General features: G+C 39.7%; 1 protein-coding gene across 2 annotated transcripts in view; it reads right to left on the bottom strand.

Annotated features, from left to right (window-relative positions):
* borcs5 (BLOC-1 related complex subunit 5) overlaps positions 1-27,295 on the bottom strand; it is a 78,355-nt gene that overhangs the window by 10,225 nt on the left and 40,835 nt on the right. The window contains exons 4-5 of one of the 2 annotated variants that reach the window (XM_063057936.1): positions 21,060-21,217; positions 1,590-1,635 (exon numbers count right to left, since the gene is read on the bottom strand). In XM_063057936.1, the coding sequence (XP_062914006.1) occupies positions 1,590-1,635; positions 21,060-21,217 (204 nt within the window). The remainder of the gene's footprint in view (positions 1-1,589; positions 1,636-21,059; positions 21,218-27,295) is intronic. The other variant, XM_063057937.1, reaches the window with a different exon arrangement.

Raw genomic sequence — 27,295 nt, forward strand, 5'->3', positions numbered from 1 at the left:
GGAGGAATCAGTATGGGTCTGTGTTTGATAAGTTGTGCCTGATGAAACTTTTAGAGTTTTGAAGTAACCAAAATGGTAGATGGGGTAGGACAGTTGATGATGTCTATTTGGACTTCAAGAAGTTCTTTGACAAAGTCCCAGCTGGTCTTGAAGATCAGGACACATGGAATCCAGGTAGAACTAGGCAGAATTACAAGGACAATATACTTTGTGGAGAATATCTCAAATGATGATGAGTCTGAGTACAGGAATGTGAAAAAGTGCTTAGTAACATGGTTTGATAACAACAATCTTTCCCTCAAAGCCAGCAAAAGTTAGTCATCCTCCACTTTATTGTTCACCTGCACTGCACTATAGTGATTACAGTTAATTCTGCATTATTGTTTTACCTTGTTCTATCTCAATGGATTGTATAATGATTTGATCTGTATGAACAAATGCAAGACAAGCTTTTCACTGTATCTTGGTATATATGACAATAATAAACCCAATTCCAATCTAGATCAATTAGAGAAGCAGACTGAGGAGTAGCAAATGAATTTCAGTACACTGAAGTGATAATATGAGGGCCTGATTTATAGAGAGTTGGGGTAGCCTAGGTCTTTATTCCTTGGAGCATAGAAGAATGAGGGATGACAATATAGGTTTATAGAATCATGAGTGTCATAGATATGATGGCTGGTAGTAATCTTTTGCCCAAAGCAGGGGAGCCCAAGATAAGGGTGAGAGGGGAAAGATTTTAAAAGGACTCAAGGGCCAACTTTTTCACGCAGAGGGTGGTGAGTATATGGAACGAACTGCCAGAGGAAGTGTTTGAGGCAGTTACAACAGAACCATTTCAGAAGCACTTGCATAAGAACATGCAGGGCAGAGCTTAGAGGGATATGGGCAGAAAGGAGGAAATTTGGACGAGATGGATGGGCACCATGGTTGTTGCACAGAATCTTTGGGCTAAAGGGCTTGTATTTGTGCTGTAATGCTCTATGACTCTGCAAAAAGCAATTAGGAAATAGGATACAAATTGGAATCTTGATTTTTTTTCTACTCAGAATAAACTAATTGAGCTCCATTATAATCCTGTGATTGAAGAGAAACACTTCCTGGTTTTCATGGATTACCACCAAGAAAAGAACCATCATGGGTTCCCAAGGCAGAATTATGTTTCCATTTTCTTTTGATTTTTATCTTTTATAACATCAGAGTTTTAAGTAGAAGTGTACAAATGACTGCTTTTCAGATCATTGTCTGCACGACGTGCCCAAAACAAATGCAAAGGAATGTTTATTGGCTTGGAAAACATATTTTCCCACTTTTTGTTCTACATTTGGTGCTGAAAATTACTTTCAAGATTCATAATTCTAACAAGGTGCTGCTCAACAATATGCTATGCTATGTTATGTGACTACCTCATGGAATAAATTTAAGCTTAAATGCTGACATATGAGAGTGTATTCGGAAGCAAGATGGTACATCTTAATGATGAGAATAAATATTTTAGACTGTTTCAAATTTAGACACATAGACACACAAGAGCATATTTTTCCCTATCTGTGCAATAAATTGAGCAAAATTTGTCCATAGCAACTCACTCTTAGTATTTGAAAGAACTGATGCTGACCAAGGTAGAAAATCCACCTGTAAATATAGAAGAGAAAAGCCTTATTATCTGTCTGTTTTCTGTAAATGGTTCTAATATGTGGCAGATGTAAAGCAGAAGCATGAGCAAATCAGAAATGACAACCCTCCAGTAGCAGCCATGCATCTATTTTCTGTCTGTATTGTATTTTGTGTTGTGCGTTTTTTTATGGTAATTTGTCATGTGTGTTTTGGGTGAGGTAGAAATAAATGAGTATAGTCACGTATTCATCCTTTTTGCCATTAATCTAGTTGGAGTAGCGAGTTGGGTATTTTTTTGTTTACCACTTATTACGCTAAGAATGTTTATTACGTTGGTATCACTAATTCTGCAAACCACATCAATTTCGCTAATTTTGCTATCACTATTTTTAATAATTTGTCTTTGCTGGTTTCGTAATAAAGAATCAAGCGAACTTTTTTCAAATTAGAATTCAGTTATTTGGAAGCGCGTCACATAGTGTCAATTCCCTCACTCAGTCTCTCAGCGGCTTTGGTTTGTTTTTCAAGTAGCCACTACACCTCCTATGGCACAACCGTCAAATTTATATGCTTCCAGTTATTTCAAAAGAGTTTTCCAAAAACAGATGTGCCAGGAAATGTCCACTTCAAATGCAGCAAGACCCCAAGATTAAGTTATCATGACAATTAGGAAGAGGAAAATTAGCCACAAATGTGGCAGTGCAAGTACAAAACCACTACTTATCTGTTTTGGAATCTGAGTTATTGAAAAGGAATGCAGTTGAAATAAGGTATGTTTTTCTCAAAAGACTGCAAAGAAATAATCTTCAAAGTTGCTGGTGAACGCAGCAGGCCAAGCAGCATCTATAGGAAGAGGCACAGTCGACGTTTCAGGCCGAGACCCTTCGTCAGGACTAACTGAAGGAAGAGTGAGTAAGGGATTTTTCCTTCAGTTAGTCCTGACGAAGGGTCTCGGCCTGAAACGTCGACTGCGCCTCTTCCTATAGATGCTGCTTGGCCTGCTGCGTTCACCAGCAACTTTGATGTACGTTGCTTGAATTTCCAGCATCTGCAGAATTCCTGTTGTTTGCAAAGAAATAATCTTGTTTGAATGAAGTAAGCTAATGGAACGTTGCAGTGGTTTTTCTCCAACATACCAATCAGTTGCAAAGCCTATCAAATAAGAACGTGACAGAAACCACAACATAAACAAAAATCTTCAGGATATTTTCACTGGACTAAAAACACAAAGTGTCAGCCTAGAGATGCTCACAGAAGATTACATGACTGTTGTGCATAATGCACACACTGGCCTGTGAACTAAATGGATATTTGTGTTGGTTAACCAGTTCTAAAATTGGTTAATTGAATGTTATTGGCAAACTTCCATTGAGCTAATAGGGAAATGATAATTGCAGTTATCTTGCTTTATTCAATAAAATGTATTCCCGAGAATTAAAAAGAAAATTTGCCCTGAACACCTCTACAACACAATAAATGGTTGTACAAAAAATAAGAATTTAATAATGGAGACAAGAGTTTCCATCTGGAAGTATGCTTTCAATGAAACATATGTTCTGCATCTGGTATTGATGAGATTTTGTGCAATTCTAAACAAATTATAATTTTCTGGAACAAATATGCTGGATATTATTCTGAAATGACAGTAGCAATGAGCAATGAGTTTTGGCAGACAAAACCAGAACTCAGAATCAGGTTTAATATCACTACATACGTGGTGAAATTTGTTATTTTGCAACTGAAGTATATAATTTAAAAAAACTATAAAATATATATACATTTTATATACATATAATACACACACACAGTGCTTATTAAAAGTATTCAACCCCCTTGGAAGTTTTCATGTATTCTTGTTTTACAACATTGAATCACAGTGGATCTAATTTGTGTTTTTTTTTACACTGATCAACAGAAAAGACTCTTCCGTATCAAAGTGAAAACAAATTTCTACAAATTAGTTTAAGTTTATTACAGTTATTAAACACAGTAATTGATTGCATAATTATTCACCCCTTCAAGTCAGTATTTAGTAGATGCACCATTGGGAGCAATTACAGCTTTGAGTCTGAGTGGATAAGTCTTTATCAGCTTTGCACATCTGGACACTGCAATTTTCCCCCATTCTTCTTTACAAAACTGCTCAAGCTCTGTCAGATCGCATGGGGATCATGAGTGAATAGTCCTTTTCAAGTCCAGACACAAATTCTCAATTGGATTGAGGTCTGGATTCTGACTTGGTCACTCCAGGACATTAACTTTGATGTTTTTAAGCCATTCCTGTGTAGCTTTGGCTTTATGCTTGGGGTCATTGTCTTGCTGAAACACAAATCTTCTCCCAAGTCGCAGTTCTCTTGCAGACTACATCAGGTTTTCCTCCAGGATTTCCCTGTATTTTGCTGCATTAATTTTACCCTCTACCTTCACAAGCTTTCCAGGGCCTGCTGCGGTAAACCATGATGCAGCCACCACCATGCTTAATAGTAGGGATGGTATGTTTTTGATGGTATGCGGTATTTAGCTTACATCAAACATAAAACTCAATATTGGTTTTATCAGACCATAGAACCTTATTTCAGCTGACTTCAGAGTCTCCCACATGCCTCCTGACAAACTCTAGCTGAGATTTCGAGAGAGTTTTTTTTTCAATAATGGCTTTCTCTTTGCCAGTCTCTCATAAATTTGCGACTGGTGAAGCACCTGGGCAACAGTTGTATGTGCACGCCCTCCCAACACAGATTTACAGCTGTGCCATATTCTTTCCATTTCTTGATGATTAAATGAACTGTACTCCAAGGGATATTCAGTGACTTGGAAATTTTCTTGCATCCATCTCTTGACTTGTGCTTTTCAATAACCTTTTTGCAGAGTTGCTTGGAGTATTCTTTTGTCTTCATGGTGTAGTTTTTGCCAGGATACTGACTCATCAGTAGTTGGACCTTCCAGATACAGGTGTATTTTTATTACAATCAATTGAAATACTTTAACTGCACACACGTGGTCTCCATTTAACTAATTATCTGACTTCCAAAACCAATAGGCAGCACCAGTGATCTTATTAAAGGGGGTGAATACTTAAGCAATCAATTATTTTGTGTTTTATACTTGTAATTAATTTAGATCACTTTGTAGAGATCTGTTAACACTTTGACACGAAAGAGGCTTTTTCTGTTGATCAGTGTCGAAAAAAGCCAAATTAAATCTACTGTGATTCAATGTTGTACAACAATAAAACATGAAAAATTCCAAGGGGGATGAATCTGATGGGAGAGTGGAAGAAGCTGTTCCTGAAACATTGAGAATGTGTCTTCAGGCTCCTGTACCTCCTGCTGGATGGTAGCCATGAGAAATGGGCATGTCCAGGATGATGGTGGACCATTTTGAGGCATCACCTTTTCATAGTCATAGTCATACTTTATTGATACCGGGGGAAACTGGTTTTCGTTACAGTTGCACCATAAATAATAAATAGTAATAAAACCATAAATAGTTAAATAGTAATATGTAAATTATCCCAGGAAATAAGTCCAGGACCAGCCTATTGGCTCAGGGTGTCTGACCCTCCAAGGGAGGAGTTGTAAAGTTTGATGGCCACAGGCAGGAATGACTTCCTATGACGCTCTGTGTTGCCTCTTGGTGGAATGAGTCTCTGGCTGAATGTACTCCTGTGCCCAACCAGTACATTATGTAGTGGATGGGAGACATTGTCCAAGATGGCATGCAACTTGGACAGCATCCTCTTTTCAGACACCACCGTCAGAGTCCAGTTCCATCCCCACAACATCACTGGCCTTACAAATGAGTTTGTTGATTCTCTTGGTGTCTGCTACCCTCGGCCTGCTGCCCCAGCACACAACAGCAAACATGATCGCACTGGCCACCACAGACTCGTAGAACATCCTCAGCATCGTCCGGCAGATGTTAAAGAACCTCAGTCTCCTCAGGAAATAGAGATGGCTCTGACCCTTCTTGTAGACAGCCTCAGTGTTCTTTGACCAGTCCAGTTTATTGTCAATTCGTATCCCCAGGTATTTGTAATCCTCCACCATGTCCACACTGACCCCCTGGATGGAAACAGGGATCACCGGTGCCTTAGCTCTCCTCAGGTCTACCACAAGCTCCTTAGTCTTTTTCACATTAAGCTGCAGATAATTCTGCTCACACCATGTGATAAAGTTTCCTACCGTAGCCCTGTACTCAGCCTCATCTCCCTTGCTGATGCATCCAACTATGGCAAAGTCATCAGAAAACTTCTGAAGAAGACAAGACTCTGTGCAGTAGTTGAAGTCTGAGGTGTAAATGGTGAAGAGAAGGGGAGACAAGACAGTCCCCTGTGGAGCCCCAGTGCTGCTGATCACTCTGTCGGACACACAGTGTTGCAAGCAGAAGTACTGTGGTCTGCCAGTCAGGTAATCAAGAATCCATGACACCAGGGAAGCAGAGGGAGGCTAGTGTCCATGATGGAGCTGGCTGAGTGTACAACTCACTGCAGCTTTTTCTGATCCTGTGCTGTGGCCCCTCCATACCAGGCTATGATGCAAACAATTAGAATACTGTCCACGATACATCCATAGAAATATCAAGTGTCTTTAGTGACATACCAATTTTCCTCAAACTCCAAATGAAGTAAAGCCACTGTCATGTCTTCTTTGTGAATGCATCAATATCTTGGGCCCAGGATAGAACCTCAGAGATACTGACCTCCAGGAACTTGAAACTGCTCACCCTTTCCATCCAAATCCCTTAATGAGGGCTGGCGTGTGTTCCCTCGACTTCCCCTTCCCGGTCCACAATCAATTCCCTGATCTTATTGACCATTGAGTGTAAGGTTGTGGCTGTGACACCACTCAACCAGCTGACCCACCTCGCTCCTATGCGCCTGCTCATCACCATCTGAAACTCAGCCAACAATAGTTGTGTCATCGGCAAATTTATACATGGCATTTGAGCTGTGCCTCACCACATAGTCATGGATGTACAGAAAGTAGAGCAGCGAGATAAGCACACATCCCCAGGTGCTGAGTGAAGAGGAAATAACATATTTCTGATCTGCACAGACTGTGGTTTCCCGACTGGGAAGGATACAGTTTCAGAGGGAGGTAGAGGTGCTGAGGTTTTGGGGCTTGTGATTAATCAAGGGTTTTTTTATTTAATAGGCCAAAAGTTTGTATATTCAGTTCCCCTGGGGCTTTAATTTTACAAGAGTTAATTAATAAAACTTGGAAACGAAATATAGGGGTTTTTGTAAGGGTGTTGACATAATAGTTCTCCATGAAACAAAGCTTAGGTATCATCTTAAAATGAGTCTACTAGTGAGTTTGGGTTTCAATTCAAACCCTGATTACTGAAGGTTTACTGGACAAAGTCACTGATCCCTAAGTGCTTGGGATTCTCTGATAACGGACTGGTGCAGAGCCAAAAACCTGTCTCTGAATGTGAACAAAACGAAAGAGATAGTTGTTGACTTCAGGAGGACACGGAGCAACCACTTTCCACTGAACATCGATGACTCCTCCATAGAGATTGCTAAGAGCACCAAATTTCTTGGTGTTCACCTGGTGGAGAATCTCACCTGGTCCCTCAACACCAGCTCCATAGCAAAGAAAGCCCAGCAGCGTCTCTACTTTCTGTGAAGGCTGAGAAAAGTCCATCTCCCACACCTCTCCCCACCCCCATCCTCACCACATTCTACAGAGGTTGTATTGAGAGCACCCTGAGCAGCTGCATCACTGCCTGGTTTGGAAATTGCACCAACTCGGATCGCAAGACCCTACAGCAGATAGTGAGGTCAGCTGAGAAGATCATCGGGGTCTCTCTATCCGCCATTACAGACGTTTACACCACACGCTGCATCTGTAAAGCAAACAGCATTATGAAGGACCCCACGCACCCCTCATACAAACTCTTCTCCCTCCTGCCATCTGGCAAAAGGCACCGAAGTATTTGGTCTCTCACGACCAGACTATGTAGCAGTTCCTCTCCCCACGCCATCAGACTCCTCAATACCCAGAGCCCGGACTGAAACCAACCTACTGCCCTCTACTGTGCATATTGTCTTGTTTATTATTTATTGTAATGCCTGCACTATTTTGTGCACTTTATGCAGTGCTGGGTAGGTCTGTAGTCTAGTGTAGTTTTGTGTTGTTTTATGTAGTTCAGTGTAGTTTTTGTATTGTTCATGCAGCACCATGGTCCTCAAAAATGTTGTCTCATTTTTACTGTGTACTGTACCAGCAGTTATGGTCGAAATGACAATAAAAAGTGACTTGACTTGACTAGTTTGGTGTCTAAACATCCGATGTTTAAATTGCTGCATGAAGTCTATCACTGCATCAGCATAATTTCCCCTAAAATCCTCATCTCATCTGCCTCCTAAAAATCTGCAAGTGTTCCCTAAGCCAGCTTTGCTCCTCTTTGACTTTATAATGGCAAGTAAACACAACAGGGCAATCCATGCTATCTTTATGCTTCCGTGAAGAGGGGGAAGTTTAAAGGAGATGTGTAGGGCAAGATTCTAACATAGAAAGAGGAGACTGCCTGGAGTGCACTGTCTAGAGCAGAGGTAGAAGCAGACATCTCTTCAGAGACAATTAAGTTAGATTAAGATAGACAGGGAATGGAGAGATATGGATCATGTACAAGCCTAAGGGGTTAGTTTGCCATCATGTTTGGCACAGACATTGTGGGCCAAGAGGACTCTTCCTGTACTGTTCAGAAAGGCAGCGTCCTTTATTAAGGACCTCCAGGACCCAGGGCATGCCCTTGTCTCACTGTTACCATCAGGTAGGAGGTACAGAAGCCTGAAAGCACACACTTAGCGATTCAGGAACAACTTCTTCCCCTCCGCTATCCGATTCCAAAATGGCATTGAACCCTTGGACACTACCTCACTTTTTTTTTACTATAAATTATTTTGTTTTTTTGCCCAATTTTTAATCTATTCAATATACATATACTGTAATTGATTTCTACTTGTTTATTTATTATTTTTTTTTCTTCTATATTATGCATTGCATTGAACTGCTGCTGCTAAGTTAACAAATTTCCTGACACATGCTGATGATAATAAACCTGAGTCTGATTCTCTTCCTGTACTGTTTTATGTTCTAAAATATAGCCTTTTCTTTCACTGTATCAGAAGTTACAGACAACGGAAAGGAAACATTTTTTTTGCTAAAGGGACCACAGAGGATGTACCACGGTGACAATGAATGCTGAACAATGAGAAGTACTAAACTTCCTTCTGATTAAGCTATCAAAGTCATCATACAACTGAAAATAATGCAAGAAACTTAGTCTGCCCAGTTGTAAATTGGAAGTTAGCATGACAGAGCAATGCAGCCAAGATCAACAAAGAAGCATTCCATTCCACTTTCTCTGTGGAGACTTCTTCAATGTTCTCAGTGTTTATCCTTTATCTGCTAGGTGTCATTTACGTTTATATACCAACATCTTGAGAAATTAATGCAACTACACAGTACTCAGCAGATGAAGGTTAAGTGCTGAAGCAGACATGTTAAACTAAGTCCCAAAGTCAGCCCCTAGTTTTTCCAATTAGCTCAGCTGATCTTGGGACAAACAAAAAGCAGGAATAAGCCTATGATCCATTCAATTATTATTCAATTGCTGTAAAAACTGTCGGGCCAAAGACAGAATCGATGGTGGCTCTCCAAGAAACTTACAGTCTCATTACAAACTCAGCAATCTGTGTTTGGCTTTCTACAGAATACCCAAGGGCTTAAACAGTACTAACAGTCTTCCAATACCCAGGAACCATCTCAGACAGAACTGCCTTGTACAGAAGAGAAAAATGATAAGGAAAAATAAACTGCAATAAATGAACATTTATGTTCTCATGCTACCCCCCTCCCCCACCACACACACATGCACCACCTACATTACTACCATGATCACCCAGAAAAAAATTAGAAAACAGTTCTCCAGTATTTGGCCACAGATTTCACCACCGTAATGTTTGCTGCATTTAAACCAATCAGGCATTCAAGCATAACTCACAATAAAAACCTCTGCCAAGTAAACACACAGCTTTAATGTGCATATTCTGGGACTGCAAAGTGGGAGGAAGGATCTCAGCACTCAAGCTATTGAACATGATCAATTTCTGAACCATTCCCACTGTAGGCAGTACACGCTTAAATGCAGATTAGGGTTCCTGCACTTGCCCTCTGCAGATATGAGAGGCAGCTGGCTGGATTCTGGCTAATTATTATTCTAAATGTTGAATGAATAACCTTTGGAAACTCAATTGGCATCATCAAGAACAGTCCTACTTGCAATTTTCAAAATGCGCAATTCTTTTATCTGTGGTTGCCTGGGAACATCACACAACATTAAAATTAACCTCAAGACTTAGTGTTGATTTAATAAACATTACGCAATCAACTTTAAATTTCTTTTTTAAAAATTCCCTGATAAGTCAAACTGCTATTTGTTTCTTCTCATTGCTGTCTTCCAGTAACTTAGATGTGTTTCAATGGGTGCTACCTGAGAAATAAAATTGAAGACAATATTTTACAATCAAAATATTGATACCTTTTCATTATTATTATTGACTGTCCAGTTCATCTGGCAAAATGCCTCATCGCCAGATCTAACCAACAGGCACCAAGACCTCGCCTGGCTGGCGGTGAGAGGGGCCCTCCCAGTCAGAGCCCTCCTGTACGCCCGGAACGTCGTCTCCGTACCCCACTGCCCACGGGAGGACTGCAGTGAGGAGGAGTCTGTGACCCACCTCTTTGCACACTGCCAGTTCACAAAGAGGGTGTGGAGGAGGATGGACGGGCTAGTGTCACGGTTTATCCCCAGCAGCTGCGTAACAGAGGACTCTCTGATCTACGGGCTGTTCCCGGGGACACACACGGAGACCAACGTCCGGTGCTGCTGGCAGATCATCAACTCGGTGAAAGACGCTCTTTGGTCGGCCCGAAACTTGATGATCTACCAGCACATGGAGATGTCCGTGGGAGAATGCTGCCGACTGGCACATTCTCGGCTGCAGGAGTACGTGCTGAGGGACGCACTGAAACTCGGTGCAGCCACCGCAAGGGCCCGGTGGGGAAGGACCACAGTATAGGTTTCTCCACCCGTGGGAGTGGGAGGGGTCGGAGGGCGGGGAGTATACCCCTCAACAATGATATGGTAAGCTGAACTACTGGAGTGCCACGTGGGTGGCTATAAATACGGATATGTACTGTGTATAATGGAAACGTATGTAAAGGATGAAAAGTTATTGAATGGTTTATTGTATATATTTATTTTTGAATAAAGTATATTTTGAAATAAAAAAAAATTACTGCCTGGTATAGGAACTGTAATTCCCTCAATCGCAGGACTCTGCAGAGCACTGGTGATGCAGGCAGCCCAGTACATCTGTAGATATGAACTTCTCACACTATTCAGGACACTTACAGAGACAGGTGCGTAAAAAGGGCCTGAAGGATCACTGGAGACCTGAGTCACCCCAACTACAAACTGTTCCAGCTGTTACCATCTGGGAAACGGTACCACAGCATTAAAGCCAGGACCAACAGGCTCTGGGACAGCTTCTTCCACCAGGCCATCAGACTGATTAATTCACGCTGATACAACTGTATTTCTATGTTATATTGACTGTCCCATTGCACATACTATTTATTACAAATTATTATAAATTGTACATTGCATATTTAGACAAAGACCTAACGTAAAGATTTTTACTCATGTATGTGAAGGATATGGAAATATATTCAATTCAGTTCAATTGATGAACTGCTTTCTAATTTATTCCAACTGCCAGACAGCTGATAAAAGAAACAAAATGATTCTGATTAATTCTATGATTTACACATTCAGCTGTTCTTCTGAATAAATGAAAATAAAATTAATCAACAACAATCTTCTCTGAAAAAGACATTGGCGTCATTTTATTTGAGAGAGGGACACAGATTCATTTATTTACCACGTGTACATCAAAACATACAATGAAATGTGTCACTTGGGTTTACAATCAACAGAACCTTAAGGATGTGCTGGGGGCAGCCCCCAAGTGTTGCCACACATTCTGGCACCCCCCCTCCACCAGATACATACATACATACACACACACACACACACACACACACACACAGACACACAGTCCAACAACTCCAGGACAGGCGTCCTTAGCCTCCAACCTCCAGTGGACTCGGACTCACTGACATTGGGCCTTTGACTTCCCCGGCAGACTCACAGCGCTCCTGCAATCAGGCCTGACTTCCTGACCTCCTGACCTCCAATCGGGCTTCGGGCCTCAATCGACCCAGAACTCACCAAAGGCGATGAATAAGGACCTTGAACTCCAGGCCCCAAAACTCCACACTCACTGGCGCTGGACCCCAAACGCTAGGCCACAACCACTACACACTCCGATAACTGGGACCCTGAACATTTGGCCTTGAACTCTGGTCTTCGCCGACTTGCATACATACCTTAGGGGTTCACCAGCCCTCATGCCTCTTGTCTACCATAGAATTCCTCCCTTGGAGCCCACCAACAACTCACTAACCTGGAGCAGTAGGTGCACCAGCCCTCAACCTCATTGGTCTGCCGGCCTGACATCCGACTACAGATGTCCTTTGTCTCACGTCTAAGTCACTGGCCTTAGAGTGTGGAGTGGAGTTCTGGACTCTGCCCTGACCTCCAATTCTGTCCCTAACCCCCAACCTGACTCGTAACTACTCCCTCTGTCCTCAAAACCATCCTTACAAACCTAAAATACAACTTCGATGGTCTTCATTATTTAAAAAGACATCAATAGCTCAACGAAGAAAATAGAGGATGATTCCTCATATATCTGTGCAATTACTCCAAAACACTACAATTTTCTCCATATGTACAAAAAGATATTAATTTCCAATCACTAGATACAAAAACGTGTAAAAGCTTTTAAACTTTAAGGTTTTCTGGTGGCGTGGTTACTTTAAAAGTGAATAATTTCTACTCCATGTAATCCTCTAAATGAGTCAATGATTGACAGACAATTAAATATTATGGGTGTAGCTGCAATATTGATTGAATGAGCTAACAAGTCACAAGCAATTTAATAAATGCAAATTTTTAAAATATGAAAAGAAATGTAAATGAAGAAAAATGAATATAGTAAAATATAAGTCAAGACAATTAACATTTTAAAAATGTAATTTGTTCATAGACTCTTAAATGGAGTGAGAACCAGGGAACAAAAGTTATAAATATTGCCTTGGTCCTCTCATTACTCAAGTTGCCACTTCATAGTTCAGCAAAGGGAAAATATGTTCCCATTAAATTACTTTTATCATGTAAACTATGAAATATTAAGACAGAGCCTCTACATTAGTTCCAATTTTAAGCAAATACAGACACTCCAGAATCCCAGATGATAAAATTAGTGATATTCAAGCTAAAATATATGGAGAAAGTAATCAACTTTGCCTGTATAAGCTGTCCCTGATGAGGAAATACATCAATCTGCGTTCAAGAAATGAAATAACTGGGGCATAGATTTGCATCTAGAGATACCCCAAAACAACAGGGAGCTGATGAAAAGGTGGGGGAGGTTGGAATTGGGGAAGAGGCAGGCGCTAGAAGCAGTAAATAAGTTAAGCAGGCTTTTCAGTTCTCATGAATACATGAAGTTTTGTCACAGCAATCCATTATCCCCCATGGAAAGGTTTCCCAACATCTTGAATCAGAACAAAAATGTTCCCACGTACTGAAAGCTCTGACCGATGAGCCGCTGGGCACTCAGAGTATTTTAGAAAAAAAACAGTGGACAGACTGGAAGGAAATCAGATTGTTTTTTCAGTGCCCCAATATAAAATCTCCTGAGATTACACATTTGTCACTGCACGGTCATCACTGGGTTTTGAGAAAAAAAACATGGAAAACACAAACTTCAAATCCCAGCAGCTAGCGCCGGTGCAGATAGCCTAGTCTTATACAGGCACAGAGGGGATCTTAACTTGAAGTTAACCAATTACCTATTAACAGTAAAAAGGCCAAATTAGATCAGGAGTGGGAAATCTCAGAACTATAGTATATTACAGAATGGAGGGTCCTTTGGTCAAACAATACTGGTGTCATTTATCTTTACAAGCTTCGACTTCAGATCCAATTAATCTTTAAGATCACTAGATGTTAGAATAATCTCCATAAAACATGTAAGTACAGTAAAATTTCACTTAAATTTCATGTAATATTTGCAGATTGACTAGATTGATACCTATCCAGAACACAATATTTTAAAATAATACGCAGATCAATTTTTTTCGATACATTGAGCTAGTAATTGAACAGAGTTATTGGGAAATAGTTATTATTTAAAAGTACCACGTGCGAGTAATTTGGCATTGTTTCTGCTATTTCAGAGTTATCAATTCCATCTACTATCACACAAGAACTAACTAAACATACAGTGAAATCCATAAGGCACAGAGTAAAGGTTCATTCTTAATTGCTTCCAATGACATCAGGGGAACCAAACCTCAGAAGTGGCAACAGTATTTAGTACAAACAACCAAGGCTGTCTCTCTCCTTTTTGTGAGAAAATCTTTATTAATTAATAACACTCATCAACATCACCTTCCATGCTGCTTCTAGTTCTCTAAAGTGAGAGACAGGTGGGAAAACAAGTGAAGGAGGTGATAAGGAAGCAAACACTGAAAGCAGAAAATATGAGAAATCATTTGCGATACAAACCGTATGACAAATGAAATAACTTGCATCAGGCATCAAAGAGTTACTGGGCCATCCAAAGATATGATGTTTGGTAGACTGACTTAAACACATGCTTTAGTTGGAGCAGCTCTACCTGAAACTTTCTAGACATGTTTATAGTTTTGATTTACTTATATTTTACTAATTTGGTCGGGAATTTTATGGTGATGAAAAGAAGTTAATCTGGAGGAGTGTGAACAACAAAATAATGCCGTTCATTGCTGACCCTCAGGGAAGCTGTCCTCAAAAAATTTAAGTCATCCCTGTGGTTTGAGTCTTACATGTTCCCCCTATTGGCTACTGTCAGGCATGGGTTCAAAGGAATTTTTGCCATGCTGTGATATTATTATGCCTGCTGAGCAACAATCACATTGAAGAAACCTCTAATTAACTTTCTAAACATTTTACAGAGAACAAAATAATTGAAAATGTAAGAAAAAAAGGTAGAAGCTAGAATACCATAAATGAACCTTTTTTATCCCCCATAAGTTGCTAAAATCTACTATATATTGAAATGGTTATGTGAGAATCACTAAAGATGCATAAAATTAATTTGTTTTAGGGAGAACATCCTGAAGAATTCACAGACCACAAAGTGTGACATTTCAGGATATTTAACCAGAATTAACTTCATTATTACTTTACATTTTCATTGATTTTTCTTACTTGTAGTGGAGGAAACTACACGACTATGGAGAAGTAAATTAAAAACACCAACTTCAGGATCTCCACATAAACCTAATGGTAATTAGATACGTGAAACATTTCACGGATTTAGGAAAACGCATCTATTAATGCATCGTTCAAGCTAACTTGTATTACTCAATGTACTGGAAATGGCTAGAGTTTGAAACATCTGCAAATATCTTTATATATTGTGTAATGCTTGGCACAGAGCTTAGATCTGCAACACAAACAAGCTTTATAGCTTCTTAAGTCGTCACAGTCCATCATTCAAAACAAAGCACAATTTCCCAACTGGCAAAAAGAAACTGAGTCAACTTCAAGGTATGCACGTTTGCTCACAATTTTAGCTTTACTTCATGGTTCGTCCAGAGACCCATGTTCTAAAATAAATCTTAAAAATGTTAAAAGCAAACAAAATCAAAAGCCTGACCACCCAGCAAAAATAAAATCAGTCTCTCAAGTTAACAGCAAATCTACAAGAAAGATCCCTCTCTCCTTTATTTCCCATTTTACTTTCATTCACCATTTTTGATATTTTTTTTCTATTGCATTTTTGTTCTCCTTCTTCCTTTCCTCTCCTGGCTTCCTTTTCACTCTATATCACTTTGATTTTCCTCCTGTTATTTCCTTTTCTACCACAGTTGTACTTTCATAAAATTATTTAGAGAAGGCAGCCAATTCTTTTAAAGAGCCACCCTGCTGGTCCTAAGTTCCTGCTTTTTCCCCATAGCCCTGAAAGTGTTTCCTCTTTAAATACAGTATTTATTCTTTTCCCTGTTAAATGTCATAAACCCAGAAGTTATGGTCAGCAAACTTAGGGCATTCACAATTAGCCTTGAAGAAAATTCCCCATAAAGATCAAATGATCTCTGTGAAGAGAAATTTCCTCTGTTCTGTTGTATGTTCTGTCAGACAAACAGTTCAAAAGGATTTCTGGCACCCAGCTGTGATGTCATCAACCTGGCTGATTAATCGCACTGATGAATTCTCAGACCGTAAGCTACAAAGGAAGTATAACCTTTAATTATTTTTAATCTCGCTATACAAGCGCTGTAAATATACGATTAAGATAGAAACTGAACTACCAAAAATAAACATGTTGAAAGAAAAACTTTACTTTCAAAAAGTCATTTGGAGAGCACCCAGCTTGCCAAATCCCCTATTTCTTTCTGGTTTAATGGGTAAAAGAGTTTGTTGTGCAGTTATATAAAAATAAAAACTCATTCTGGCTTCATGCAACAAACAGTTTCAGGGCATTTTACAGCAAGACTGGGTATTTGAAATCTAAGCCCACAATCATGTCTAAGTGCTGGAGGAGTTGGAAATAGTACCTTCTACAGAGGAGGCCAAGCCACAAACAACAGCTTTTGCATTTCAACATTACTGAGTGAAACCTGGCAGTTTCATAGTGTAATAACAATGAATGATAGTTTCACCATAATTACCACTGGAAAATCCACATAATATTGAATCTACATTCACTACCCTTTTTACTATGCATCACACATCAAAACTTGCTGCACAGACTTCTTTCTTCTTTATGTTACCTCAATGTCTTTCCCAAATTATCTTATTACTGTGCCACAGTATTTTGATCTTGAGACTCCGGAAGCAATTTGTCCTATTTTATCAAAGCCATTTATATTTTGATCACACCATTAAATCTTCCCTTGATTGTCTTTTGTCTAAGAGAGCAACTGTAGTTTCATGTAACTAAGGTCCTTCACTGCTGGTGCCAGTCACCTACAAGAATGATGATAGAGCAGCAATGGTTGGAATTTCTGGGAGTAATTCAGAAGATGCAAAATTCAAAGTAAATTATTATCAAAGTACATATATGTCATCATATACAACCCTGAGATTCATTTCCTTGTGGGCATACTCAATAAGTCCATAATAGAATAATAACCGTAATAGAATCAATGGAAGACCGCACCATCTGGGCGCTCCACAGTGTGCAAAAGATGACAAACTGTGCAAATACTGAAAGAAAGAAATAATAATAAACAATAAATATCAAAAATATGAGATGAAGAGTCCCTGAAAGTGAGGCCACAGGTTGTGGGAACAGTTCAGTGATTGGGCAAGTGAAGTTATCCACTGGTTCAAGAGCCAGTTGGTTGCGGGGTAACAACTGTTCCTAATTCTGGCGGCATGAGTCCTGAGGGTCCTGTGCCTTCTTCCTGAAGGCAGCAGCGAGAAGGGAGCATGGTAAGGATCCCTGATGATGGATGCTGCTTTCCTGCAACAAAGCTCTCTATATAGATCTGCTCAATGGTGAGGAGGGCTTTATCCACCCAAAGAAGAAGAATCATTCTGAAAGAATGAGGCAACCATGGCTGACAAGATAAGTCAAAAACAGCATAAAAGCAAAAGAAAGGTCATACAGTACAGCAAAAATTAGTGGGAAGCTAGAGGATTGGGGAGCTTTTAAAACCAACAGGAGGCAACTAGAAAAGCCATAAGAGAAAAGGTTAAATATGTATGTGAGTTTTTCAGATATATAACGATCAAAAGAGAGGCAAGATTGGACATCAAGCCACTGGAAAATGAGGCTGAGGAGGTATTAACTGTAGTGCATTTAATATTTCAGTAATATTTGAGTAATATTGTAAACATTGTTTACATAATTATGGGTTTATATGTTAAGAAGTATATGAACATCATATGTGAATATCTAACTAAAGAAATTCTAAGTAGACACGTTTTTTTTCCAGTTAGTTTCTGGAGTTACAAAACATATTAATGTGGAGCAAAAAAAACGCAGGCAAACCGATTAAGTGTCTTGCATCAGTCTTTTCTGCGGAAAACAGCAGCAACATACCAGAAATTTGAAAATCAGAGGGCAGAAATGCGTGCAGATGCTATTACTACAAAGAAAGTGCTTGGGAAGCTGAAAGTTCTGAAGGTAGATAAGTCGCCTGGACCAGATGGGCTACACCACAGGGATCACAAATATCACTCTATTCTTTAAAAAAGGAGGGAAGCAAAAGACAGGAAATTATAGGTCAGTTAACCGGACTTCAATGGTTGGCAAGATGTTAGAGTCATTATTAAGGATGAGGTTAAAGGGTACTTGGAGACATACGATAAAATAGCTAGAAGTCAGTATGGTTTCTTTAAGGGGGAATCTTCTCTGACAAATCTTTTGGAAATCTTTGAGAAAATAACAGGGCAGATAGACAAAGAAGAGTCAGAGGATGCTGTGACGCTTTGATTTTAGTTTCTGAGTTCGACATGAGCGCATTCTTCAGGACGGTGAACCCATGAAAAGTACCTGGCCCAGACAATGTATCTGGCCGAGTACTAAAGACCTGTGCTAATCAGCTGACTGGAGTGATTACTGATACAGTATCTTAAACCTCTTGCTTTGGCAGTCTGAGGTACCCAACTGCTTCAAGCAGGCTTCAATCATACCGGTGCCGAAGAAGAACGTGGTAACCTGTCTCAATGACTATCATCCAGTCGGACTTACATCCACTGTGATGACAAGTTGGTGGTGAAACATATCAACTCCTGCCTGAGGAGTAACTTGGATCCTCCCCAGTTTGCCTACCGTCACAACGGGTCCACAGCAGATGCCATTTCACTGGCTCTTCATTCAACCCTGGAACATCAGGACAGTGAAGAAGCATCCAGTAGGATGCTCTTCGTTGACCACAGCTCTGCATTCAATGCCATCATTTCCGCAGAACTAATCAAGAAGCTCTAGGACTAAGGCATCAATACCTTCTTGTACAACTGGATTCCCTCACAAGCAGACCCCAGTCAATTCAGATTGGAAACAACATCTCCTCCACAGTCTCTATCAGCACAGGCAGGTGCACCACAGGGCTCTGTGTTTATCCCCCTAACTCTATTTGTTTTATACTGATGATTGTGAGGCTAGGTACAGCTCCAATACCACATTCAAGTTTGTTGATGACACTGCTGTTGGCTGAATCAAAGGCGGTGACAGATCAGCATAGGAAGAAGACTGAAAATCTGGCTGAATAGTTACACAATAACAATCTTTCACTCAACGTCAGGAAAAGCAAAGAGCTGATTATTGAGTACAGGAGGAGGAAACTGGAGATCCAACAGCCAGACCTCATCAGGCGATAGAGGTAGAGAGGGTTAGTAACTTTAAATTCCTTAGTGTTATCATTTCAGAGGATCTGTCCTGGGTCCAACACCTAAGTGCCATTACAAAGAAGGCATAGCAGTGTACTTTCTTAGAATTTCTCAAAAGATTTGGCATGTCATCTAAAACTTTAAATTTAAATTTCCATAGATGCATGTGGAAAGTATACTAAATGTCATCGTGCGAGTTCTTCTAAGTCCCTTGATAGCTCCCTTGATTATTTCTAACCAAGTGGATTCTGTTATCTCTTCAAGGTCATCTTTTCTCACCAACACCATGTCATTTCAATCAGTACTGCCATACTGCCTCTCATCTTTTCTGAACACGTTGTATTCAGGGATATTAAGGACCCAGTTCTACATTTTCTTACATCATGTTTTTCAGCTAGTGCCATTAAAAACTTTTTATTACATACGTATTTATGCCTGCAGCTCACCAGCCTTAGTACACACTATGTATTTACACACATAGAATCCAAACTAGTCTCTGTCTTCCTAAGTTTTTTCTCCTGTTTCCTTCTACTATTCTATATTTCTTCCATTTAGTTCTATCTGATACTCCTGGGTGCACCCTCATCCTCCTTTCAAACTGAATTGGCAGTGGGAAAGCTTCCCAATCACACTAATAAAATTCTCCACAAAGAAAACCCCATTCTTGGTTGCTCTCACTTTCCCATTTCTTTTAGTTTTATTCTTAAATTTTATTTTCACTGTGGTTTGTTCCTGAATTACGAACCTGACACTCATCATACAAGTCTCCTTCCTTTCACTTCTGCTTATCACTACTTTTGTTCTATCTCTTGTCTAGTTGTTTTGACTTCACCTTTTTCCATTGAGTTTGCTTTCTTCCTTCTGTTAATTTCTTATTTTTATCATTTCAACAGCTCCTTTTTACTTTGCAAATGAAGTTAGAATGATCCTTAAGTTGCAAAAGGGATGTGAAAAAGGACTCTTAAAAGAGAATGGGAAAAGAATAATACACAAGAAAGACTGTGGATGTGGGAAATCTGGGGCAACATACAAAGGCACTGAAGGAACTCTGCTAGTCAGGCAGCATTTACAGAAGGAAATAGATTGCTGAAGTTTCAGGTCATAATCCCTCATCTGGACCCACTGAATTCATCCAGCGCCTGCCTGACAGGAAATAGGTAAATAGAGCTTTCAGTTGAGGACAGGGAACAAGTGGCATAAATTAAAAAAAAACATTTACAAGCCTACTTCTTCTAAACCTTGATCCAGATTATGACAGGAGATGCTCGGGCAGATTCACCGATTAGTTCACAAAGGTGGCTACAAAGGTGTTAGAGATGTGATCCCCAACAGAGGTCCAGTACTACGATTAAACAACATAAGATCCCTCATTAAATTTGTTGGACCAGATATGACTGCAAGTCATTGATAAAGAATTAAAATTTACCTGGAAACCGACATATAAAAAAATTAAATGCTTGCTGTCAAAAAAATAAGGCAAACAGACTCGTCTAGTAAGAATTGTCTCACTGGAATTTCTAAGGGAAATATTCCTATTTTCCATCAGAAATAAATTAGTAATATTTGATTTTCAGACAAAAAGTAGAAAAACAGTCTATTCTACTTTACTTAATTCGCAATTTTTGTTAATATCGCTGGAGGGTTTAAAACATTTTGAGCCAAAACAGTGAGAAACAAAAACATCAGACTCCTATCAAAACACTGAAACACACAGAAATTTAGTCTGCCAAAATCCAAATCAGTTCTTAGAACACAACTGTGAAAATTATTCTGCCCCGACCTTTACAAAATTAAAAAACAGAGGAAGCTAGAGAGAGCTAAGTGCAGACGAATTACAATTTTACAGATGCTTACTCATCTTTCCAATTTTGACTTTGATTCACAATCCCTCCTCCCTTTCTCCATCCTACCTCTTTGATTCGTTTAACAAGGGCATTTTGATCAAAAGCGACTGCCTCAGCACACTGATGCAGATGATCCTGGTAGCGTAAACAGAGCTTCAGTACTTGCTGCGAATCTAGCTTCTCCAATTTACTGTTGCTGGCTGTAGTCTGACCACTTAATAACCCTGTAGAAACACAACACAAATTAAGACTAAAACAACAGGAATTCTGCAGATGCTGGAAATTCAAGCAACACACATCAAAGTTGCTGGTGAACGCAGCAGGCCAAGCAGATTAACAAATTAAGACTATTGCAACTGCTGAGCAAAGCACTGGACTTTCATTCAATTAGTTTACAATTCATCACAATTTTAGGGTAAACTATTGAAATAACCTTCCATAAAACAAAAAAGTACACAGTTCCTTAAGGACATACATAAATTTAATATAGGAAAAAGGAACTATTTGGTACAACTCAATAAAATTTATCTCCATCCAGTGACCAAATGCTAGAATCAGATCATCTGCTTGAGAGAGTGAAAAAGCCAGAGGCTACACAATCTGACAAAGTAACAATAAAAAGAGGAAAGATCCTCTTCCATAGTTAATAGGTTTTCAGGCTATAGGTTTTCCTCATCAATTTTAAATAAAGTAACGGAAATAGTGGAATTTGTTCTGGTATTTCTTTCAGGAAGAGTGAACTGTTCCTGAGATTTTTGAAATGTCATATTCCAATATTCCAGTGATCAGAACCTCATTAAATTATTTCAAGAACCAGCAAATCTAATGTACAATGTTTTTAAATACAAGAGTTAACAACATTGCCAACAGTCAAATATGACAATACATGCTACAGAGCATGTGAAAATTCATACACATCAATAACAACAGAATATACACACTGATATTCAAAGTTCAAAATACATTTATAATCAATGTATACATTATACAATCTTAAGATTCATCTTACAGCAACTAAAAAAAGAAACCTCAAAAGAACCCATGAAAAGACCATCAAACACTCAACACACAGAGAAAGGGAAAAAAATCTCGCAAACAATAAAAGTAAGCAAACAGCTTCAGAACCAAAGTTTTAGGAAAGACAAGAAGCCAGGCATATCTGCAGATGGAGCAGACCACAGCCTCAGTTCAGTGTGGAGCTGAGTAGACATCGTGGAGCAGCGAGCAGAGTCATAGAGAAGTACAGCACAGAAACAGGCCCTTTGGTCAATCTAGTCTATGCTGAAACTATTTAAACTGCCTACTCCCATCAACCTGCACCAGGAACACAGCCCTCCATATCCCTACTATCCATGTAGCTTTCCAAACTTCTCTTAAATGGTGGAATTGAGTTCACATGGACCACTTGTGCTAGCAGCTCATTCCACATTCTCACAACCCTGTGAAGAAGTTTCTCCTCATGTTCCCCTTAAACTTCTTACCTTTCACCCTTAAGCCATGACCTCTGGTTGTAGTCCCACCCAGACATAGTGGAAAAAGCTTGCTTGCATTTACCCTATCAATACCCCTCATTATTTTGTATACTTCTTTCAATTCTCCTCTTAATCTTCTACGTTCTAAAGAATACAGTCCTAGCCTATTCAATCCTTCCTTATAACTCAGGTTCTCCAGACCAATGTACCAAAAGCTTTCTTTATGACCCTCTCTACCTGTGACGCCACCTTCAACAAATTATGAACTTGTATTCCCAGATTCCTTTGTTCTCCCACACTTTTCAGTCCCCTACCGTTCTCTGTGTAAGACCTACCCTTGTTGGACTTAACGAAGTGCAAAACCTCACACTTGTCTGTATTAAATTGCCATTTTTCCAGCTGATGCAGATTCCTCCGCAAGTCATGATAGCCTTCCTCAATGTCCACTACACCACCAGTCTTGATGTCATTCCCAAATTTGCTGATCCAGTTAACCATATTATCATGCAGATCATTGATATAAATGACAAACAACAATGGACCCAGCATCAATCCCTGCGGCACACCACTAGTCACAGCCTCCAGTCAGAGAGGCAACCATCTACTACCACTCTCTGGCTTCTCCCACAAAACCAATGTCTAATCCAATTTACTACCTCATCCTAAATGCCGAGCGACTGAACCTTCTCGACCAGCCTCCTGTATGGGACCTTGTCAAATCCCTTACTAAAGTCCATGTAGACACCATCCACCAAACTTTGCCTCGCCACCAGTCCAGACACCCTGACCTTTTCAATCTGGCCCAGCATTTAAATTGTTCAAACATCGGGTCATTCCTTGCTCTCATACCGCTTTGGGCCTGAACCCTGCCATCACGATTCAGCCCATTCTCAACCTTTCCAATTTGGCTCGGTTTAAATCGATCAGATATCGGGAATTTCCTCGCTCTCGGGGGACATGCCGACTCTGCCTCGACTCTGCTTCCACTTCTCCCAACCATGCTTTCCCTGCGCCTCCACCATCACCACCGCTCGCTTCTCCATTGTTAGCAGTGACTGCTATTAATAAAGTGTTATTAGTAAGATATTCAGAAGTTCTCTTTTATTCATGAATAGAGTCTAAAGTGTGGAGTAATTATGTAATTATCATTTGATATTAACAGAAGAAAATGAAAAAGAAACATTTCTAAACTGTTGCAAGCTTATTATGTGGGGCAATTCCCTGTAGAATATTTTTCACCCTTAAAATATCTACAATGTACTACTGTTGATCAGTTGCTTCACAGTACACAAGATTACAGAAAGGGATTCATCAGCAATAATATATATTTCTGAATTATTGGCCATATATTTCATTCTTTCAGGTATGCTGAATGGAACCTCAGTAATTATTATCAAATGCTGTTTTATTTCTCACTAGCATCAAACACATCAACAGGTGAGGTCACATGATACAATAATACAAAACATATGAAAATCACTATGAATATTAAAATATTCTACATATGTGCCACAAGGGTGTATTGTAACTCTGAGTATTGCTTTGGAATGTTAAAAATGTACCTCAAATGGTGCCCCAAAACCCCGCATATTCCCAGCAATTAGGCTTAAGAACAGAATTAAGCCTTTAAACCCATTGAGTCTGCTCCATCATTCGATCACAGCTGATCTATTTTCTCTCAACCCCATTCTCCTAACTCTCCCCATAATCTTTGACACTCATACTAACCAAGAACCTAACAAACTCTGCTTTAAACGTACTCAATCACTTGGGCTCCACAGGTGCCTGTGGCTATGAATTCCACAGATTTACCATGCTCTGGCTAAAGAAACTCCTCTTCATCTCTGTTCTAAGGGAATCTCTTCCTATTCTGAGGCTGTGCCCTCTGGTCTTAGCCTTTCCCACTTTTGGAAACATCCTCTCCACATACGATCTATTCAGGCCTTTCAATATTCAATAGGGTTCAATGAGATCTCCCTCAGTCTTCTAAACTCCAGTGAGTAGAGCCCAGAGCCATCAAACACTCCTCAAATGTTGGGGATGAGAGATAGTATCACCGCAAAATACTGAATCATACTCAATTAGTATAACAGTTCCATTTTATTTCAGTAAGCTTTATAACAGCAAGCACACAAAGGTCATTATCAACTGGAGGTGGAGGTGGGAAGGGCCAGGAGAAAGATCTTCTGTTTCTACTCCAGCCACTGTCCAGAAAGGAGAACCTAATTCTTGCAGCTCTTCACTTGCCAGTGTTGCCATCCACTGCCATTTGTGACAGGGTAGCCTCAGAATAGAGGGACGTCCCTTTAGAACAGAGTTTTTTTTTATTACTAATTTTTTATTGCAACACCAACAAATTACATTCAATACAACCAACTGCCAATTACATTTTGACGGTTTAACACAGCCACCCTCCATCAACCAACTGAATAGTAGTGCATACACAGAAAAAGCATTCCTATTTTAACAAAAGATCTTTTATGTTAGATATCAAATTTGTCCACATTAAGACTGCGTTTGGTCGTGCATCATTTACTCTTGCTGATGAAAGTTCCAGGTAAGAAATGTCCAAAAAGCTCCGAAGCCAGTGAGTATTTGAAATATCATGGGGGGGTTTCCAACACTGAACTACAATCTCCTTAGCTGCAGTCAGGCCTGCCAGCCAGACTTTGTGTGTTTTTTCCCTAAGGGAAAGGTGGGAGTCATCATTTAGAAGATGTACAGCGGGGCCCATTGGTAATTGTACTCCCATTAGTTCTGTAAGAGTACTGATAACCTTCCCCCACAAACCAAAAACCCCTGGACATTCCCATACAACATGTATAAAAGAGCCCCCTTTAGAACAGAGTTGAGGAAAACTTTCTTCAGCCAGAGGGTGGTGAATCATCGCAGGCCAAGTCATTGTGTATACTTAAGGTGGAAGTTGATAGGTTCTTGATTAATCAGAGTGTTTAAGGGCACAGGGAGAAGGCAAGAGAATGGGGTTGAGAAGGGATAATTAATCAAACAAGATGGAATGGCCTGATTCTGCTCCCATGTCTTATGGTATGCTACAGCATTAATGAAATTCTCAGTGTTCAAAGACATCTGACACCTTGCTTCATAAACCTAGAGTATAAATTAAGTTTCCAGTGCTCTGAAGCCGGTGCTTTAGGGACTGCATGACAGAACAGTACATTATGGCTGGTGTTCAGCAGCACATCACAAACTCTCTGCACTAATTTCAAACTAATAATCATAGAAAAGTTGCAACAGTGGAGGCCATAAATCCAATCACACTTATGCAGCAAATTCTCATTGTCATCCTAACACCATCTTCCTTTCAGGCAATGAATTCCAGATCCTTTGCCATTTGCTCGTCAGCTAAAAGAGTGTAGACTGGAGGCCTATGTTTCACGAAGCACAGCCAATTCAGTTTGTTTTTTTGCAACATAACAAGTCTTACCGTGTAAGACAGAGCTTTAACAACTTAGGTTTTGAAAAATATAAAGATAATGCAATTGCCTTTTTTAAAAAAATGCAATCCTAACCATTTCAGGATTTCCTGACCCACTAAAAGTGGCAAAAATATACAAGGTCAAATTACTTGTTTGTAGCCTTCAGGTTCCTGCTAGGATTTACAGTTCTGTGAATTAGTGAAGGATTGAGAACCAACCCATTAGCTTGGCTTGATATGAAATACATTTGGTGCTGGAAATGTGGCAGCTGAATTTTAAGTAATCTATTACATAGCTGGAGTAATCATTTCTCTAACTATGAGGGCAGAGTGTACGTTTATTTTTCTGCTTGCCTTTCCAGGATTGACCTTGAAACTTTAGAACATGAATACAGTACATATTGCTCACCAAGTCAAGCTTCTGTTGGAATTGAACTGATTGCCCAGAGAATACAGGCAAAATATTTTTGAGGAAGCAGACTAAGTTGTTTAATCTGTTGAGAGCTGTCAACCAGTAAGCAAGGTATATCAGTAGTTGTACTGTTTGCCTTCGAAACATGAGAATTGCTTCCACCATCCAAACGGCATGCCTTAAATCTTTTGAATTTGTTTTGAATGATAGTTTTGTGCCCAAATTTTGCTAGTGCTTCAGATTATGTCATTAGTACTTCAGTTTGTGATTTGACCTTTAGTTTCATGCCATATAAAGTACACATAAACTGGAATTACCTGTTCATCACACATACAGGCACTTTGACCCAGCACATCCATGCTAACAGTGTAAGCTGACTACACTAATCCCATCTGCTCTCATTAGAACTGCATATTTCTACACCTTGCCTATTTAAGTGTCTGCCTAAATGCCTCTTAAGCATACTGACTGTATCTGACTCTACTACTTCCTCTGGCAGTACATTCCAGTTATCAACCACTCACTGTGTAAAAAAAACTTTACCCCCACATGCTCTTTAAAACTCCTTCCTCTCACCTCAAACCTATACCCTCTTGTTTTTAATAACCCTACCAAGGGGGAAAAAAAGATTCTCATAATCTACCCAATTATCCCTCTTTTGTACTCCTCTTAGATCATTACTCAGCCTCCTTCCCTCCAGGGAAAGAAACCCAGCCGATCCAATCTCTCCCCCTAAATAAAGTCCTCTAATACAGGCAACAGTGGATCTCCTTTGCACTCTCACATTCTTCCTACGGCATGGCAATCAGAACTACATACACTACTCCAACTGTGACTGCTCCAGCATTTAGAGTACATTAAGAATTAATATTTTGATTTATATACTAAACAGAAAATGCTGAAACTTTTCAGTAGATTGAAAAGCCTGTGAGTACAGAACACTGCATTTGCTGAAATCTGGAATAAAAGAAAATACTTGAAA

Source organism: Mobula hypostoma, chromosome 9 (genome assembly GCF_963921235.1).
Source record: "Mobula hypostoma chromosome 9, sMobHyp1.1, whole genome shotgun sequence".
NCBI classification, from domain to species: Eukaryota; Metazoa; Chordata; class Chondrichthyes; order Myliobatiformes; family Myliobatidae; genus Mobula; species Mobula hypostoma.